The sequence below is a fragment of the Penicillium expansum genome (genome assembly GCF_000769745.1).
Source record: "Penicillium expansum strain MD-8 chromosome Unknown contig145, whole genome shotgun sequence".
NCBI lineage: Eukaryota > Fungi > Ascomycota > Eurotiomycetes > Eurotiales > Aspergillaceae > Penicillium > Penicillium expansum.
The window spans coordinates 273,440-292,150 of NW_015971172.1; the positions used below are offsets into that span (position 1 = coordinate 273,440).

At 49.8% G+C, this 18,711-nt stretch overlaps 8 protein-coding genes across 8 annotated transcripts; 5 read left to right on the forward strand and 3 right to left on the reverse strand.

The window, feature by feature from the left end:
- Nucleotides 1-2,850: 2,850 nt before the first annotated feature.
- On the forward strand, nt 2,851-4,087 carry PEX2_044210 (uncharacterized protein; the record flags this gene model as incomplete). Its single annotated transcript, XM_016741696.1, has 5 exons — nt 2,851-2,895; nt 2,949-3,053; nt 3,117-3,490; nt 3,551-3,618; nt 3,684-4,087. 5 exons carry the CDS (start codon nt 2,851-2,853, stop codon nt 4,085-4,087), a joined length of 996 nt encoding a protein of 331 aa, XP_016603398.1.
- A 465-nt stretch (nt 4,088-4,552) lies between these two features.
- PEX2_044220 (M18 family aminopeptidase) lies at nt 4,553-6,097 on the reverse strand (the record flags this gene model as incomplete). The annotated part of the gene is made up of 1 exon (XM_016741697.1): nt 4,553-6,097. One exon carries the CDS (start codon nt 6,095-6,097, stop codon nt 4,553-4,555), a length of 1,545 nt encoding a protein of 514 aa, XP_016603399.1.
- A 1,062-nt stretch (nt 6,098-7,159) lies between these two features.
- Nucleotides 7,160-8,759, forward strand: PEX2_044230 (zinc-dependent alcohol dehydrogenase; the record flags this gene model as incomplete). The annotated part of the gene is made up of 5 exons (XM_016741698.1): nt 7,160-7,322; nt 7,383-7,478; nt 7,544-7,771; nt 7,848-8,425; nt 8,481-8,759. The coding sequence occupies 5 exons, from the start codon at nt 7,160-7,162 to the stop codon at nt 8,757-8,759; spliced, it is 1,344 nt and encodes a 447-aa protein (XP_016603400.1).
- A 1,914-nt stretch (nt 8,760-10,673) lies between these two features.
- hapX (bZIP transcription factor HapX) lies at nt 10,674-12,203 on the forward strand (the record flags this gene model as incomplete). The annotated part of the gene is made up of 1 exon (XM_016741699.1): nt 10,674-12,203. One exon carries the CDS (start codon nt 10,674-10,676, stop codon nt 12,201-12,203), a length of 1,530 nt encoding a protein of 509 aa, XP_016603401.1.
- A 697-nt stretch (nt 12,204-12,900) lies between these two features.
- PEX2_044250 (RNA-binding signal recognition particle subunit SRP54) lies at nt 12,901-14,531 on the reverse strand (the record flags this gene model as incomplete). The annotated part of the gene is made up of 2 exons (XM_016741700.1): nt 12,901-14,397; nt 14,454-14,531. The coding sequence occupies 2 exons, from the start codon at nt 14,529-14,531 to the stop codon at nt 12,901-12,903; spliced, it is 1,575 nt and encodes a 524-aa protein (XP_016603402.1).
- Nucleotides 14,532-14,781: 250 nt separating this feature from the next.
- PEX2_044260 (rRNA-processing protein RRP15) lies at nt 14,782-15,699 on the forward strand (the record flags this gene model as incomplete). Its single annotated transcript, XM_016741701.1, has 1 exon — nt 14,782-15,699. The coding sequence occupies one exon, from the start codon at nt 14,782-14,784 to the stop codon at nt 15,697-15,699; it is 918 nt and encodes a 305-aa protein (XP_016603403.1).
- Nucleotides 15,700-16,009: 310 nt separating this feature from the next.
- On the reverse strand, nt 16,010-16,750 carry PEX2_044270 (ferredoxin family 2Fe-2S iron-sulfur cluster binding protein; the record flags this gene model as incomplete). Its single annotated transcript, XM_016741702.1, has 3 exons — nt 16,010-16,251; nt 16,313-16,419; nt 16,491-16,750. The coding sequence occupies 3 exons, from the start codon at nt 16,748-16,750 to the stop codon at nt 16,010-16,012; spliced, it is 609 nt and encodes a 202-aa protein (XP_016603404.1).
- A 212-nt stretch (nt 16,751-16,962) lies between these two features.
- PEX2_044280 (mitofusin complex protein UGO1) lies at nt 16,963-18,540 on the forward strand (the record flags this gene model as incomplete). Its single annotated transcript, XM_016741703.1, has 2 exons — nt 16,963-17,325; nt 17,401-18,540. The coding sequence occupies 2 exons, from the start codon at nt 16,963-16,965 to the stop codon at nt 18,538-18,540; spliced, it is 1,503 nt and encodes a 500-aa protein (XP_016603405.1).
- Between the last annotated feature and the right edge of the window lie 171 nt (nt 18,541-18,711).

Here is an 18,711-nt window from a genome sequence, read left to right on the forward strand (position 1 = left end):
CCACGAGAGAGAGAGAGAGAGAGAGAGAGCGGTCAATACACGTGGAATCCCATCCAATCGAGCTGTCCCGATCGTGATTTGAATCCGGCTAGCTGCAGTAAGATGGGCAACCAGAGATAAAGGGGTAGTTATGGGATGCACACTACCCCATGACATCGTTGACTGGAACAAGTAGAAACGTCTTGGCATATTAAATTGCCCAAAATTGCGACAAAATAACCGTTTTTTGGCTTTCATTGGATCCTACCTATTAGGGCAAGAAGGTTTCCGGTCTCCAGATCAGACTCAATTGAGGTAGGTACCTAAGGATTAAGGTACAGTCGGATCTTAACACAAACTTGATTCTATATTCTAGATCAATGCAAGATTCAACTCCCAAGCTGCCATGACAACTCAGCAGGCAAGGCAACCTGCATGCAAGTCTAGAGACCAGCGCCCTGCATATTGACAAGAAGTATTGCATAAATGAGTGTTTCACTGCATGATTCAAAATGTGGCAGCTAGAAATGCGAAGCCATGTTTCTTTGATGCTGCGACGGATGATCAGCCGTCGATATTCGTGTATCAAACGAATAGCCCTAATGGTTGTATGTGACATGTCAACCTAGACAGCGCCACCTTGGCAGGGGTCTTTTTTGGCCACACGCCGTTGGGAAAAGTCCAAATAACGTAACTTGTTAATTGCTTTTTCTTGAATTCTTCCAAAAATTTGACGCATTGCCACGAGCTGAATTGCGTGGTTAGCAGTTTTGGATGTTGTGAGACGCGACTAATTGAGGCCACATAATTACACTGAGACTAATGTGCTTTGTATAAGAAACATTGACAAAATCCAATTACTATGTTTAGCAAATGGAACACATCCCCATATTTGCGACAAACGAAGCTTTTCGGGAGCGGATATCCGGGCATGATCATCCCTTACAAGGTGTGTGCCATTATCGAATGATGTGGCTGGATGTTCCAACAAATAGGAGATTTTATCGTTCTATTCAATGTTCAATTGGACACTCTGTTGTTTTAGCTGTGGGTTAATCTGTCGCATACAGAGGAGTTCAGTGGCAATAAATAGAGCGCCCCTTACACCTCGAGTACGGTAAATGAGCTTAATTTGGCCCTAACATGCAAAATGAGACAGTGTTTACGATAGGCTGTTCGTTTCTCAGTCAACTAATAAGACAGACTAAACCTTGTTCCAATCATTCCTCAAATCTCCAAGGTAACAAGATGAGGGGCAGAACCAGGAGGGGAACAAGTCGAAGAAGCCGATCAACGCATGTATAGACATGTGTCAGTGTCTCGATAGCTTGGGGTTCCAGGTTTTTGCCGACCATCCCCGTCATTACCATTTAATTTACATTGCATCTTCATTGCCTGACAGTCTCACTACACTAGACTATGTCATGGAAAGGGATATGATAATTGGCTTCCAAACTAAAGTGGCACGCATAACCACGATTTGGAAGCCAGTAACTAATAGGGTTGACACATTCAAGCTCACATTTATCTCTATGGCCGAGCAGCTTTCCGTACGTGAATCAACTACAGTGAAAGATTCCATGGGCGGATTAATACATAGGGTTAGTTGAGTCCAGGACAACATAATCTCAGGAACCACTTGTCATTATCACTTGCTATAAATTATGATTTAGTATCACCGTCGGAGATGACCGGACATCAAATGAGATGACCTCCGAGCTGTCTGCAAGTAAACAACATATGTTGTATGCAAGTCTTGCATCATGACATATTCCAACTGATTTGAAATATCTTCAGCTATTGCATATAGCATCCCGGCAACTTGGAACAGAGTGAGGAACAGAGTGATAATCCGTGGAAGTATAGTTTGCCGTGCGTCAATCGACTAAACAAGGCAAGAATAGGCTACTCCTTATATGTAGTGCAACTAAGCAGTCTAGATGGTCGGTAAGTCGAGCCGATCGCCCCATATGCGATCGACAGGAATAACTTGAGATTATTGAACCATTCAGGGCAGTGAGACGGAAGGGGTAAAGGTTTCTGGGGTCTCAAAATAAGGTGTGGGAAATTAATATATCAAAGACCCTGTAAACTATAATTCGTCCCCATGTAAATTGCAACCACAGCCACCAAGTTCAAAGGCGAAAAAAACAAATGAAAAGAAGACAAAAGCAAAAAATAACAAAGAATCATCGTATAGAGGTGTAGTTAGTACGGAGTACAGAGGTACATATCGAGTCCATCGGGGCCAACACTGGACCCGATTCGTTGTATGGGGCCCCTTGCGCTGCACACTGCCGCAAACACGCTTTTTAGACGGGGATCCTGTCTCGCGTCAAAAGCATTAACCCGCTTATCCGTGGAGTGAGGAGAAAGAAAATGCCTGACCTTTTAGGAACTCGGTACTGTCTGTCTCTCAAAAAGGGATAGTGGATTCGTTCCTCGCCCGTTTGGTTTCTGGGGCTGCATGGATTGTTTATGGCAACGCTGCACATTAGATTTATGCGCTTAGGATTATATTGCGGCGATATCCTCTCGGATTTTTCGCTTCTTAGTGGAGAGTTTGTTCTCTTATCACTCTTTTGTGCCCTATACCGGTCGTTATTTAGATCAAGATCGACTATTGATCGGATCGTTAGACTGTTCCCCGGGCAATCTTCTCTTTGAGAAGTAGCCATCCCTTCGTTTTTTCTAAAGCCACAAGAGCGTGAGACGATGAGTCTATTGTACCTTCGAGATGCGATCTTCAGGCGAGATAGTGACGGCATATTTATGTCCCCCCGAGGCGCAGTGGGCTTGATTATAAGCGTTGTGTTCACGGCCTTGGCAACCTGCTTCGTGGCGATGAGGATGTATACTCGTATAAAACTTATGAATCGAGTGGAAGCAAACGACTGGATGGTCATTATTGCACTGGTAAGTCAAATGATTGATATCGAAGGATGCCAGATACTAATGCAGACGCATAGTTAAATTCATATGTCTTCATGGCCCTCGACATTATCGAAGCCGTCAGTGGCATGGGAGTGCATATAAAAGATATCCCACCCAGTATTCTCGAGAGACAGATGAAGGTAGGTTTACCATAAGCCGGGGGTCGTCACCTATCAACCACATCTAACAAAGGATCCAAATAGGCCTTCTGGCTCACCATTCCTTTCTACAACGCCGCCGTCCTGTGCGCCAAAGCTTCAATTCTGATGCAGTACTTCCGAGTCTTCCCAACACACCGCATGCGCGTTGTCTGCTGGGTCATGATCACCTTCCTCGCCATCTATGGCACTTGGGCAGTGATCAGTGCGTTTCTCAACTGCATTCCCGTCGCCAAATTCTGGGACGATACAATCCCAGGCTACTGTTTGAACAAGACCAAACTGTGGTTCTCCAATGCTAGTATGCATATCTCAACCGATATTGCTATCCTAGTCATTCCCATCCCGGCTTTAATGGCAGTCGACTTGCCCCGAAAACAAAAGCTCGCTTTAATGGTTATGTTCGCTTTAGGTGGCTTGTGAGTTATCCTATTTCAAACATATCAACTCGTCCCAGAACTAACATAAACAATCACTAGTGTCTGCATCACCAGTATCGTCCGTTTAGTCAGCCTTAAAACAATCTCCGATTCAACCGATCCCACCTGTATGTATCATATCGGATTCCACAACCCCATCACAACCCAAAACCAAGCTAATCCAGCACACCAGACGACAATGTTGGCGCCGCCTCCTGGTCCGCCATTGAATGCAACACAGGCATAATCTGCGCCTGTCTACCAACCCTAAAACCCCTCATCGCCCGCATCTTCCCAGGCATGGTATCAACCTTCAACGCCAGCCGTCCCACTCGCGGCGACACAACCCAGCGCAACTCCGACTGGAACGGTGATGCATCGACCCTCGGCGCACCCGGCGAAGAACACGAGTACGGCGCCGGTGACCCAGAGCGCGTTCTTGCTCTTGTTCCTAATACCAGCTTCAGGTCTAGTCTTAAGCGCTGGACGAGAGAGGAAGAGAAGAAGTTGGCTCAGATTCATTCGGTTCCTGGGCCTCGTCCTAAGAGGATGACGCATCCTCGTCCTTTGCCTACGGATACGGCGGTGCCGTTCTGAGGGTTTGGTGTTGTATAGACACGCATTTGGTTTTTGAATGGCTTATGTAGTCATGTTGGTGGCTTGGAGTATAAAGTGATATACCCGTCGGAGCTTTTTCTTTTTGTTTCTCGTCTGAGAGTTGCACCACGCTCTTTGGGCCTGGCGGTTGTCGGGCCATGATAACCCCGTGGGGTACACGCTCTCTCTCTCTGTTTTCTTTTTCATAAGTCATTTTAAAGATATAATAATGTGGAATGTAGGCTTGGAAATTCTTGGATATATAGATAGTCGAGGTACAGCAATCGAATTAAACAGATAACTTAATACCGAAAGTTGGAAGAGCAATAGTCACAGAATGAAGCCATTTCGTTGTAGTCCAATACACGCCCCAAGTATAGAATAACGAAACAACCCGCCTATAACAGGCATGCACAAAAGGGAAAGAGGTCTATGTCGTCTAAAGCAAAACGCAAAATTACCGATCTAAAAATCGGCAAACTCCTTATCGACTTCTTCGTAGTAATCGAAGAATCCCTTGAACAACTTGACACCCAGGCCGGGGTCCAAGCTTCCGGTAGTCGCCCGGATGCTGTGCATGCTCAGCTGCGGGATACCGCAGTCAATGGCCCTCATGCCGATCTGGGCACTGGTCATGGGCCCGATAGTGCCACCGCTGCGAGAGTCATTGCGAATCTGGAAGACCTGCAGGGTGGACCCACAGCGCTCTGCAACTCGCCTAATGAAGCCCTCACTGACGCTGTCGGTAGTCATGTGTCCGTTTGAGTCGGCAGACACTGTCACGCCAACGTTGAGGCGGGGGGCGTGATTCTCCAGGTAGACATTAAGGAAGTTCGGGTTTACTGCATGGATGACATCTGATGAAACCAAAAAGCTGTTGGCCACTGTCTGGGAAAGGAGATTGGGGCCGTAGTTGTCCTTTGCGAAGGCCTCGGTAATCCGCTCAATGACGCTGCTCATGAAGTTTGACCGAGCACCTTGGCGGAGCAAACTGCCAATCTCTTCGTCATCAAACATACCAACCATCTTCACGGTTCCGGGCGATGTGCTGTCCGAGGAAGCAATGAGCGCTTCCTGTGCGGCATAGCAGCAGAGCTTGTCGTCAATGCGACCGGCGAAGATCATGTCCTTCTCCAGACCTCCTAGTTGAGCGGGCTGGGTATCAAATAGCTCCAATTCCCAGTTGACAATAGTGCTGTAGTCTGTGACGCCAAGCTCCTTGGAGATGATCTTCACAAGTTTCTCAGGCTGGGTCGAGGTAAATGTGCCAAACTTGATGTTGCTAGACTCCACCTTGGAGTGTTCAAACAAATCAGAGTTATCAATTCCGATGACAGGGACCATCTGAGTTTCCTGGTTGAACGGGCCATTTGCAGGGGTACCGAAATGGGGAGCGAGGGTAGGTATACGAGCAATAGGCCAGTCAAGTTTGACCAGCTTAGTCTCCACCTTGCCAGTTTCCGGGTCGCGGACGAGCACACGACCACCGATACCAAGGTCACGATCCCACCAAGTAGTGCCGAGTCCACCGGCGTACGGGGCAACGCCAAGCTGCTGGAAGCCTGCTTTGTTCGGCACTTTGGACACGGGCTTCAGCTTGGCAGTCAGGGCATCAACGTGGCCAGCAACGATAGCTACACCGTTGCCGCTCTCGTATTTGGAGCCAATGTTGAAAGCAATCAAAGAGCTGCCGTTGCGGGAAATGTAAAACTTGCCGCCTCGTTTCAGCTCCGATGTCCACACCGCTCGTTCGGAGAGTTGCTTGTAACCATGCTCTTCGAGCTGCTTGGAGAAGGATTTGACTGCGTGGAAAATTGTGGGGTTGGATGTCATGAACTCGCAGTATGGCTTGGAGTAATCCTCGGGTTTGATGGGTTCATTGGCGATCGGTGCCTGAGCTCGGACTGGCTGTGCTGCAGGTACAGGCATGAACGCGCTGGGCAGCTGGGCGGAAATTTGTGAGGCCCATGGCATATCGAGGCCTTGGGTCGTATTGTATTTTCTGGTCATATTGTAAATGGAGTGTTAGGTTGTATGAGTGTAGGGAAGAGGAAAGAGTTGGAGGACAGAATGACTCGTGAGGGGAAAAGGCGGAGTCCCGACGGGGGGGCTGGTACCTGATCCGTAGATGTGCCCCTTGCTTATCGCCAAGTCCGGTGATAACGGATTCAGCTCCACCTGTTCAATTGACTCACGTGTGACAACTACATGTCCTGTTCCTATAGGTCAAATAGTAGTTATGCATGTAGGTCTGCAGGATGCTATTATGCTATTGCAATTGTCGCACCTGGGCAATATATTTGGCTTAGTAAATGCTTAGTTCGGGGCCTACGAATTGCACACGTCGAAACCAAGCTCTATGACGCCATTTTCTACCAGATACCTCTACAAAACCTCATTTGAATAGGAATATAATTAAGATGAGCTTACGGTTATGGTATTCCCTTGTTGTTTATACTCAAGCCATGTAAAGGTCAAGTAACCTTGAAATGTTCATAAGATATACAATTTGTCTGCAACTTGACCGCGATATATATCCTATGAATACAGTACATTATCAAATTTTATGAGTCTATATGATGCAACGATATATGACACAGTGAGGAATTGACTACAACGCCTTTGTTTCTACTTGGTTGAAACTATTGAGAGTTTGGAAAGGAAAGAAAAACTTTCAAGTTCTATAATCCTTCTGGAAGCCCACATTTTTACCGCGGCCACGCAGATCAAACGAGCTATGTGGGAGCTCAATGACAACGTGGGGTTAGAGAAATTTGAATAAACAGCGGGCTTAATTTACCTCCATGAATGCTGGAGATATCATGCTGATCATACCGGATAGCTCTTCTTGACGCATACCCGGCATCATGATGATGTCAGTTGACAGAAACCCCCATAACTGAAGTTTTAGCATTTGCAATATGTTACAAAGGAACACTCCAGGAATAAATGCTAAACCCGAGTCTGATCAATTAGTACAAACTGCACTGGAAGTTCCTATTACCTCTATGGACACAGTGAACGCATAAATTCGCTATATCCCAATCATACATCTCTGCAAATAGATTCAACATGACGATGACCCAGGCAGCAAACCTGGTAGAAAAGATTCTTGGACATGGTGATAATGCGACAATCACTACTGACGTGTCCAGCTACGACAATGAACATGGAGTGGAGACCGGCGAGATGATCCAGGCTACTACCTGGCAAGGGAAGAACTGCGTCAAAGTTGGTAAGCGAGAGAGGCAATTGCCAGGTTAAACTTTTGTGCATTGCTGACCACTGTCGTTAGTGCAAATGCCGAAGCCACGCGTGATCGACCCTGGAGATGTGATTGTCAGGGTGACAGGAAGCACGATTTGTGGTAGCGATCTTCACTTGTATCATGGTATGAAGAGTGCTCCACCACCATCCGAGCGAGCGAATAAACTGACACAACTGTGTCGGGTTAAGGGGTCATTCCTCAGTTGCAGAAGGGTGACGTGCTCGGCCATGAATGCTGTGGGGTTGTGGACAGCATAGGACCGGAGTCAAAGAAGGTCAAAGTCGGAGAACGGGTTGTTGTTTCGTTTCCGATTGCCTGTGGGAATTGCAGGAATTGTCGGAGAGAATACTATTCTCAATGTGACAAGACCAATGAGAACACCCTGACCAATGTTTTGTATGGGAAACGAACTGCAGGTAAGTTGAGCAGAGTAGCTGACATGCACTTCACCTAGCCCTGGAGGCTCCGAGATTCGTACTAAACCGAGAACAGGCATGTTTGGATATTCCCATTTCACAGGTGGGTTTGCAGGTGGCCAGGCCGAGTATATTCGAGTTCCATATGGTGATGTCAATCTGCTTTCCATCCCAGCCGAAGTACCAGATGAGAAGGCACTTTATGTCTCGGATGTTATAGCAACATCATGGCACTGCGTGGTCGACACTGGTGTGAAGGAAGGAGACGTTGTTGCGATCTGGGGAGCCGGACCGATCGGGCAGATGTGTGCACAGTTCAGCTTTTTCCATGGAGCTAGTCGAGTCATCCTTATCGATGGAGGTGACGGCGCATGGCGATTGGATTTTGTGAAGACGAAAGCACCAAAGGTTGAGACGATCAACTTCACTGATCTGCCCAAAGGCGAGTCAGTGACATCACAACTGCAAAAGATAGTAGAGGGTGGTCCCGACGTTGCTTTAGAGTGTGCAGCGGGTGAATACGCCAAAGGATGGGCGCATTACTTCGAGCAAATGCTTGGGATGGAGACGGATACTTCAGAGTTGTTGAATGAGATGATTACTGCTGTTCGCCCATTTGGCCACGTTGGGGTGACGGGTATCTATGCCGGATTTGTGAGTTCACCGGTTTTCGGAAGAGTAAAGTATCTTATCTAACAATCATTCCCAGACCAATCACTTTAACATTGGGGCTCTGATGCAGACAGGTGTTCACCTTATGGGTAATGGGCAGGCCCCTGTCCACAAGTACTGGAAGCACCTCATGCATCTCATTCAGACAAACGATATCAATCCGCTGGATATGGTGACCCACCGCGTCCGATTGGAAGACATGGAGAAATTGTATGAGATGTTCAATAAGCGAGAGATGGGAATGCAGAAGGTCTTCGTGCAGACCAAGCACTCTGCTCCTCCATCAGACGGAGCCCCTCAACTGACGGAGTTGTGAGGCAATGCTTCATGCTGGTCAACTTCTTGAAGAGAATGACTCTTTAGAATTAGAACTATGCTAATTACCCCTCGGTCATATATCACCAGGCCCGCCTCTTGAAAGCCTTCAGTGCCGAGAAGTAATCCTCAATGGAAGGAAATGCATTATTTTCTCAACATTTCATCGGCTTTCAATGGAACTAGAAAATATGGGCATCTTGTGAATCGAATACAAGAGAATTGGAGACAATCTAGGAACGTAGAGTTCATGTCCCTTGCAGATTGGGAGCTCTGCATTGATCGGCTTAAGCTGGAATCCATTCCGCTCATGTTTTAGATTATACATTGTAATTCATTCCAGCAGATCAAGGATGAACTGGAGGTCCCTGATGTTTGCTAGAATCTCACGACGAGACTGCGTCATCATGCCAATTTATACTATGCGTTTCATCATAATCGCACTGAAAAGACATAACTGAGAATAGTGGATTGACTTTTCAGATCGGCAAGAATGGGACTCCAAACGCTAGGGAAGCGAGCGTGTCCAATGGCGGCGACTTCTTTCCACACATTCCACTTTTTCCACCGTCAATCTCTGCATACGCACGTCACAGACAGCTCTGTGACTAACTGGCGGTAGTGATCTCCAAATCGGGCCATATACACGAAAGTTCCGCTGTTCGGCCCTCGCTCGGAATGAGGTTGGGGAGCATCATTCACTGATTGATAAGATTCTGCGCTGTGGGGGCACTTCCAAGGTTGGCCAAGACCACCAACCACTTCCACAGAAGGCCGACCCAATCATCCAGAGAGGAAAATTACGGCAGTGAAAGAGAGACAATTTTGCCGGTCTCTGGTCCAGCTCTTGGGTTGCGGTCAGCTCTAGAGGCAAGCGGCGTTAGTGCAATCAGATAAGATCAGAGAGACCGAGAACGGCCGTACGGGATCCAATTCCCATGTCGATCCATACTCTCACCGCTGGTGAATGACTGCTGGGAAGGTTCTTTTGCGCATTGCCACATTCTCATTGGCCCAATCGCCGTTTCTGCTAGGTAATGGCTACAGGGCTGGTAGACCGGAAGTAGGGGGAGTTTTGCCCACCCATGGTCAATGGATTGACGAGACACTCCACTCAAGCAAATTTTACTTCCACAGGAGAGTTCTGATCCGTGTCGCCTGTCATTGAGTCATTGACGATCAGGCGGGTGAACGGTGAACTGCATGGGAAGTTTAGCACGTTACGGAGTACGGAGTATGTAGTTGGGAATTGGGACTGGATTATTTGCTATTGCAACTATCCTGTGCGAATTCAAGTAATTGATACTCGCGCTGTGTCTAAGGAACAATAAACGCAGTTAGCGAAGAAAATTAGACTAAATAATATATTACACCTGGGCAGGAAAAAATGCTGCGTCAGCCCACCAACGCTTTCTCGGAACCATCTCCACTCGGATTCGGATCAGATAAAAATTTCAAAGGGGATCCTCTCGGGATTAGGTTTAAAAAGATAGTAAATGAACCAATGGTAAATCAGCAGAAAAAGAAAAAGAAGAGCAAACCCTGGAAGAAGGGCAAAATACATACAGCCGAAAGGTCAACGTCCGAAACCGGCATCATGTGAGCACATAATCTAATCTGATCATCGGCCACTTTTTCTCGGCTTTTCCCCCTCCCTTCGCATCTCTCTCTTCTTTGTAACCTTTCTATACTCTATACGTGTCCATTCCCCCGTCTGATTAATTCCATAAAGAAGAAAGTTTGGAAGAAAAGTCGTTCTTCCTCTCCAACTGGTCTTTCTCGCTTATCGGCTCATATGAGCGCACTTCCGCTCTTCCGACCGAGAAACGGCTCGTGCGTGTGCCCCGACCACCCCCGGCTCTAGTTGTTTTTAACTGACCCCAACTCAGTATTTGAACATCAATTTGGTGTCAAAATGGCCAGTGGTGTGTCTATGGCACCTGCTCCAGCTGGAGTTCCTGCACTGGCCCTGGCACCGGCACCTACGCTGGCCGCCAGGCCCTCTGTAGCCCCTTCTCCAGGACCGGGTACACCCGGCTCTATCACCTCGAGAGAATGGGTAATCCCACCACGTCCCAAGCCTGGCCGTAAGCCAGCTACGGACACCCCGCCAACCAAACGCAAAGCCCAGAACCGAGCAGCTCAACGAGCATTTCGTGAGCGCCGGGCCGCCCGGGTTAGTGAACTGGAAGAGCAAATGAAGGAAATCGAAGATAATCACGATATCCAAGTCGCTTCACTTCAACAGCAAATCGGAAACCTCTCGGGCGAGATTGATCAGTGCCGCGAGGAGATGGGCTGGTGGCGCGACCGATGCCACGCCTTGGAGAAGGAAGTATCGATTGAGCGCAGCGCAAAGGAAGCCCTTGTCAAGGAATTCCGTTCATCTCTTGCTGGCCCTAATGTTAGCAAGCCTGCGCCCATTCCCGACTCTGTTCCCTTGCCACCTCGCAAGACCAGAAGCTCCCGAATGGAGGATGTTCAGCCTACTAGTACCGAACGTAACAAGGAAGATGGAGAGATGCATGTACCTTTGGGCTGCAACAACTGCTCTAACTCCCACTGCCAGTGCATCGAAGATGCATTCGGCATGCCAATTGATACCCATGAGTCATCTCGTTCTAGACACGCACCTCATGGCGTGGGCAGCCCCGAACGAGATCATAGGGATCCCCACATCAAGCCCGATCCGGAAGAGATGGAAATCGACTTCACCGCTCAGTTCTCTAGCGTTCCAACCCAGTCTCACGAGAACGATGTCTCTTCGCCCCCCGTTGATCCCTGCGGATTCTGCCAGGACGGCACCCCCTGTATCTGCGCCGAGATGGCCGCACAGGAGCAGCAACGTGTACGCAACATCAACACATTCGAGACTAACCGTCTCGCCCCAATCCAATCCATCTCTCAATTCACCCCGCCCCCATCCGAAGGAGACGTCCGCTCAGAAGTGACCCTCCCGCCCATCAGCCAAGCGACCAACCCCTGTGCCAATGGGCCAGGCACCTGCGCCCAGTGTCAAGCCGACCCCCGAAGCACTCTTTTTTGCAAGACGTTGGCAGCCTCCCGGTCAGCGAGCGGAACTCCATCGGGAGGAGGCTGCTGCGGAGGCGGAGGAAAGGACGGCGGATGTTGCATGTCAAGAAATGCCCCCGCCACCGCGTCCGCCACGCGTAACAACGCCTCCATGTCTTCGAAACCTCCCGCACCCAAGCCCGCTCCGCCCTCCGAGCTAACGCTCAGCTGTGCCGATGCCTTCACCACCCTGTCCCGCCACCCGAACTTCAATCGCGCCAGCGATGAGATCTCAACCTGGCTGCCAAAGCTCCACACCCTCCCCGATCCTCGCGAGATCGCTCCCCCAGACAGCCGCGGTGCATTGGAAGTCGAGGCTGCAAGTGTCATGGGTGTGCTGCGATACTTCGACCGTCGCTTTGCTGAAAAATAAACAATCCTCTATTGTGGATCTCTTGCGTCCGGGTCCTCTTCCTCCTTTGCTTGCATTTTTCCCGCACTTTTGATACCCAAACACCCTTCTCCCGGGCGCTCCATGTACCATCATACGGACTTGTTTCATACTATTCTGTCTTTCTCTCCCTGCCTCCCATGGGGAATGGATCTCGGCTTCATTTATATTTCTATGACTCGATTTATTCTCTATCATCCACCCAAAAGCATGACATGTTGATTCTCATTCGATTTCACTGGGTTCCTCTGGTGCAGGGTCTCCTGGCCGCTATGAACATGGTCAGTGGTTGATCTGGTGGACCCTTTGTTTTCGATCTCAATTTTCGCCTATCATTAGACGGATGGTTTTTAGCGGCGTTTCTCTTTAAGGATTATGTGTACAACGTGGTTTTATTACGAATGAAACGATAATACCGCACTGCAATTTGCCTTTATCAAAAACGTAATTCGAGTTGTAGAACAAGAAGGTGATATGATTCCTTTTTCAGGATGGTATATGTGATAGTGATAGGCTCATTACCAAATTTATTCTCGTGTACAGGTGTTGCACATAAATATGAAGCAGCAACAAAACGCCAAACACCAGCCCAGATGCTAAGTTGATGAGCCAGCGGTTTGATAGGGAAAGGAGAAAGAAAAAAGCAAGAACGCAACAAGAAGATCATCAGAGACCGAGCTTAACGTCCTCTTCCACGTCCACCACCACCGCCGCCACCTCCCATTCCGCCCATCAACCCACCCATTTGGCTCATTAGGCTCTGCATATCGGGCATGCCGCCACCACCACCTCCCATCATCTGCATCATCTTGGCCATGTCAGGCATACCGGGCATACCACCACCGCCAGCACCACCCATGGAGGCCATGCGCTTCTGCATGGCAGCCATCTGCTGATTCTTGTTTCCGCCCTTCATCATGTTCTGAGCTTGCTGCATCTGCTTCTTCTGGCCGCCAACACGCTTGGCCATGCCGGCCATCATGCGGTGCTGGGAGAGCACGTCCTCGACCTCACGGACAGTGGTTCCACTGCCGTGCGCGATGCGGACCATACGGCTAGGTTGCTCGACAAAGTTCTTGCCGTCGCCATCCAGCTCGGCTACAGTCATACTGTCGAAGATGTAGACCATGCGGCGCAGCTTCAGTGAGCCGTCCTCGTCATCCAGACCCTGGGTCATGTTCGACAGACCGGGGATCATGCCGGACAACTTGGACAGCGGGCCCATCTTCATGATCGATGTGATGTTCTCCCGGAAGTCGCGCAGAGTGTAGATACCTTCCGCAATGTGCTTGTATGTTTCCTTGGCACCTGCAGAATCCTTTGTCATGGCCTGGACGTGCTCGACCAGTCCAGCGACATCACCCATGCCCAGTAGCTTCTGAACAAACGCGCGGGGCTCGAATCGTTCCAGATCCATCATGTGCTCACCGGTACCGAGGAAGATAATGGGAGTGTGCGTCGCAGCGACGGCAGAAATGGCACCACCACCTGCGGCATGGCCGTCAGTCTTGGTAATAATAATAGCTCCAAAGTCTGCCGTTGCCTTGAACGCTGCGGATTGAGCCTCGGCAGATTGACCAATTGTGCTGTCGAGCACGAGAATGGTCTGGTCTGGCGTCACGGCAGTCTGAATTTGTGTCATTTCCGTGAAGAGCTCCTCTTCCTGTCGGTGACGACCACTGGTATCGACAATGATGATATCAAAACGCTCCTTCTTAAACTTGGCCACACCCTCTGCGGCCACGACAGCGGGGTCCGTCTGCGTCAGACTACCATAGTATGGGATCTTGGCCTTAGTGGCGTTCTGCTTCAGCTGGTCAAAAGCACCAGCACGGAAGGTATCCGCGCAGACCAGCGCTGTCTTGAATCCTCGCGTCTGGTAGTGCCGAGCTAGCTTCGTACACGTTGTTGTCTTACCCGCACCCTGCAAACCGACGAACATGATCACATTGGAGCGACCCTTCTTTGGCCGGAAGGAGTCTGCATGCGGGTCCACCAATTTTACGAGCTCGTCGAAGACGGTCTTCTGGATCAGTCGCTTCTTGTTCACTGCGGCTGGAAGTGAGGCGAAGTTCACGCTGGCCTTGATCGATTTGCGTAGTGTTCCTACGAGACGGACGTTGACATCGGCGGAGAGGAGAGCGGCGCAAATTTCCTTAAGCATGTCATCGAAAGCCTATTGTTGTGTTAGCAGATTGACTTGTGGGCCACATTGGACAGCACATGGCATACCTTCTCATCGAGGTTATTGGACCTCGTCAGGTCATTGACGGCGGAGTTGATTCGCCGCCCAAGGTCTTGAAGAACCATGGTGAATATGTGTGTAGATGTAAACGATTGATAAGAAAAACCAGAATAAGACCGTAGTCGTCTATGATTCCGCGATGGAGGAGGGGTGAGAGTGAAGCCCGTCGAGAGACCAGAGAGGCGATGTGGAGGGGCCAATCGGAGAGCCGACGCTTTCTCACCGCCCCCAAAAAAAAGTTGTGATACGGGCACTTTTGGATCAGCGTCTTGACTTTCTTCTTTACTTGCATTATTACATTATTTTTTTGTAACAATGCCTCCTACTTTTTCCAAGAAGCGCAAGGTCCTTGATGGCCTAAAGGGCAATACTGGCCGCAAGAAGAAGTTCGTCAAGCAGCGCTTCTATCACAGCAGCTCGGAGGACGAAGAAGAAGATGGGAATTTCAACCCCGTCAGTCTTGAAGACTCGGACGCCGAAGAGGGAGGTATCACAGTGACCAAGCCCTCAGCCCTCGATATCCGCATGAAGAAGGCAAAGACAAAAGAAGAATCACCTGCACCGGAACCGAAAAAATCAGATGCTAGCGCTAGCGACTCAGACTCCAGTGTCGGCGAGGAGATTGAGCTGGAGGATGAAGACCTCGAGAACGACGACGATGAAAGCGATGTTTCTGGATCCGATGAAGATGATCTCTCCGACTCATCCCCAGCCGGCAAAGCTACAGGCGCCAATCGCGGCCGAGCCGTCCCCAAGCGCAACGACCCTACCGCATTCTCAACCTCCATCTCTAAAATTCTGTCCACAAAACTTCCTACCTCCGCACGGGCTGATCCCGTTCTCTCGCGAAGCTCGTATGCTGCGAAGCTGGTCAACGAGGCTGCAGATGAGAAGCTCGACAACGCCGCGCGGGCTAAGATGCGCGCCGAAAAGAAAGAGGAATTGGATCGCGGCCGTATCCGTGATGTGATGGGTATCCAGCGAGGAATTGCTGGTCCCGTCGCCGAGGAGGAGAAGCGTGTGCGCAAGATGGCGCAGCGTGGTGTCGTGAAGCTGTTCAATGCTGTGCGTGCGGCTCAAGTCCGAGGAGAGGAGGCGGCCAAGGATGAGCGCAAGAAGGGCACAATTGGTATGGGAGAGCGGGAGAAGGCTGCCAACGAAGTCAGCAAGCAAGGGTTCCTGGAATTGATCAATGGAAAGAAGGGAAAGCCTTTGAACATCGAAGAGGCGTGAGCTGGATCTACGATTACCCATGGCATGTTTCTGGCGTTGGGAGAATTTTTTTTGTTATATATTCTTTTCTACATTGTAATAAAATTGCTTATGTGGAGAGTCTTGTTTGATCAAAATAGTACAGGAGATTTTCATTTTGCGATACCGTGCAAGTTTACTAGATGCATCCGATGAATATTACAGTACAAAGTCCTATTTGGTGTCCAAATACGACCATAAGCCCCCCGCTGTGTCCAGCCATCTCGATTCAGATAAGATGTGAGGGTATTCAAGATCCAAACAGTCCCACCCGGGGTTTCTGTTAGTCTCTTTATTTCGACTCAAAGTCGCTTGCTTGGAGATTCCGTGTCATGGATGGCAATCGCACGACCATTCCATCAAGATCCTTGGTCATGATCACCTGGCAGCCCAACCGAGAGGTCTCGGTAAGCCCAAAAGCCAGATCCAACATGTCGTTCTCGTCATCCGATGGCTCTTCCATTTTATCAAAGGTGTCCGGGTCTTCCACAATCACATGGCACGTTGAGCAGGCACAAGATCCTCCGCATGCACCTATTCCCAGCATAATGTCAGACATTTGATATTAAATAACTATGATATCGGCTCAACTCACCCTCCATTTCAAGGTCATTGGCCTGCGCGATGTCGAGTAGGTTATCGCCCTCGGCAACCTGGAGGTCTATTTTGGCGCCATCCTTGTCGATGAAAGTCAAGTTAATCCTACAGAATCAAGTCAGCATGCAGCACAGATCGCGCAAGAGCGCAAGAAGAGTGTAACCTGGTGGGCTTACTCTTCTCCGGCCTTTGGCGGCGTGATATGACCATGCGCAGCTTGAGCAGTGACCGAGAAAGCACGTCGGGCCGTATTATATCCTTGCCAAGGTGATTGAAGGCTTCTCTGCGCGTTGATTTGCGAGCGAGTGTATGTTGTGATTCCGGTGTTCTTCCATGACCTTGAATAACTTAGGCATCTCCGCGATTGAGTCAAACAGATATCCCCGGTCTTGGGTACACGGCGCAATTGTTGACCAACCTCTCGCCAGAAAGCCATGTTGTAGAAAAGGTAATAAATAAATTAAAAGGGGAATTGAAAGTCAAAAGAGAGAAAAAAAGAGGATCCCGGGGAAGATGGGAAGAGTGAGCGATGATCGTCCAATGGCCGCGGAGCGAAAAAAAAGACTGACAAAGCTTGGGCGTTCGGACATTCCACTCCTCCCGTTCTTCTTTCCCCGAACCATCTTTAACTCCGACCAACATCACAATATGGCGTCTCGTGAAGGGATCAATCCCTTGCGGCCTTACTATATCCCTCCATCTGGCTTATCGCCCGCTTCAAATGCACCCCCGGAGGTAGCATCGCCGTCATCGGCCCAGGTGTTTGGCAGCACAGCTCGTGATCTCATGCCGGACTTGGACTATGCCGATTATCTGGAGGCCTCGCCCTCTGTGTCTGACTGGGTCCGCGATACCTTGAATCGGGCCCTTATACGCTACTCCAAGGTTCTTACTGCACAGCCGTTCGATGTCGCCAAAACCATCTTGCAGGTGTATGTCGTACCAGACGCCACAGAGGAGCAGTGGGATCGGAACTCCTCGCCGGGTGCTGAAGGAAGCTCTTATGACTCGGTAAGAAGGCTGTTCCCTATAGCTGATATATCGCTGTGTTGAATTCCACGACAAATGACTGATGGATGCGTATAGGACTCAGAATCATCCGATGATGAAACCAGTTACTTCACCTCAGCGGCCCCTCCAACCCCGACACCGAGTACACCTCGATCTCGCAAATCACGCCACCACATCACCGACCGCAGTGGCTATATTCGACCAGAGTCTGCCGCACTGCCCAAACATGCCTTGACTCTCAAGAACTCGGACTCCCTGACCGAAGTACTATCTCAGCTCTGGTCCTCCAGCGGCCCAACCTCCCTCTGGAAGTCCTCTAACACTACATTCATTTACTCGCTTCTCTTGCCGACCTTGAATACTTTCATCCGCAGTCTTCTGACGGCAATCGTTGGCCTGCCAGAAGAAGACATTTCCATGTCGATGACCGCGGACATCCTGACGGCATCATCCCCTCTGGCAACCCTGGTCCTGTCATTCATTTCATCCTCGCTATCCGCCCTGATCCTAGCTCCTATCGACACCGCTCGTACATTCCTAATGCTCACACCAGCAACCCATGGGCCGGGATCCCTCGTCCGAGCTATCCGCCAGCTCCCCACACCCAACTCCACGATCCCCTCGCATCTCGTCCCAATCACCGTGCTTCACTCAAGTCTCCCCAACCTCATTATGACCTCGACACCACTCTTCCTCAAATCCTATCTGTCCATTGATCCTCTCCTGAACCCAAATACATGGAACCTTTGTGCCTTCCTTGGCTCAGGACTTGAACTCGCCGTGCGATTCCCCCTCGAGACCGTGCTCCGCCGCGCCCAGATCGCCACATACACATCCCTGAGCCTGCGCCAGAAGTCCTCAGGCGGTAGCATTAGTTCGGCATCTATTGATGCGTCTGATGTGGAAACAATCGTCCCTACCCCGCGCACATACCGCGGTATCATTGGCACAATGTGGCATGTCGTTTATGAGGAGGGGGTCAGCTCGACACCGTCCGACACAGAGCGTGCCAAGCAGCTCCTCGGTCAGCGCGCCTCACAGAAGAAGCGACAGCAAGGCCAGGGTATTCAGGGCCTGTACCACGGCTGGCGTATTGGCATGTGGGGTATCGCCGGTATCTGGGGAGCCAGTTTGTTGGGCGGAATCGCTGGTGGTAGCGAAGACGAGGTGACAACAATAGGTGGCCATGGTCGTTCCAGCGGCGGACGCTTCTAAGAGCCCCGGCCAGCAGGGAGACCTTCGTCTTTGTCTTCCTTTTGGAGGTCACCAAATCGCCACTCAACTGATCCAATTAATCAGTCGTGAAACCTCAAATCAAGTCTTCCATACGAATTGCTTTGATCTTTCATCCCATCACTGTTGCTCTACTGGTCGAGACAATTCGAT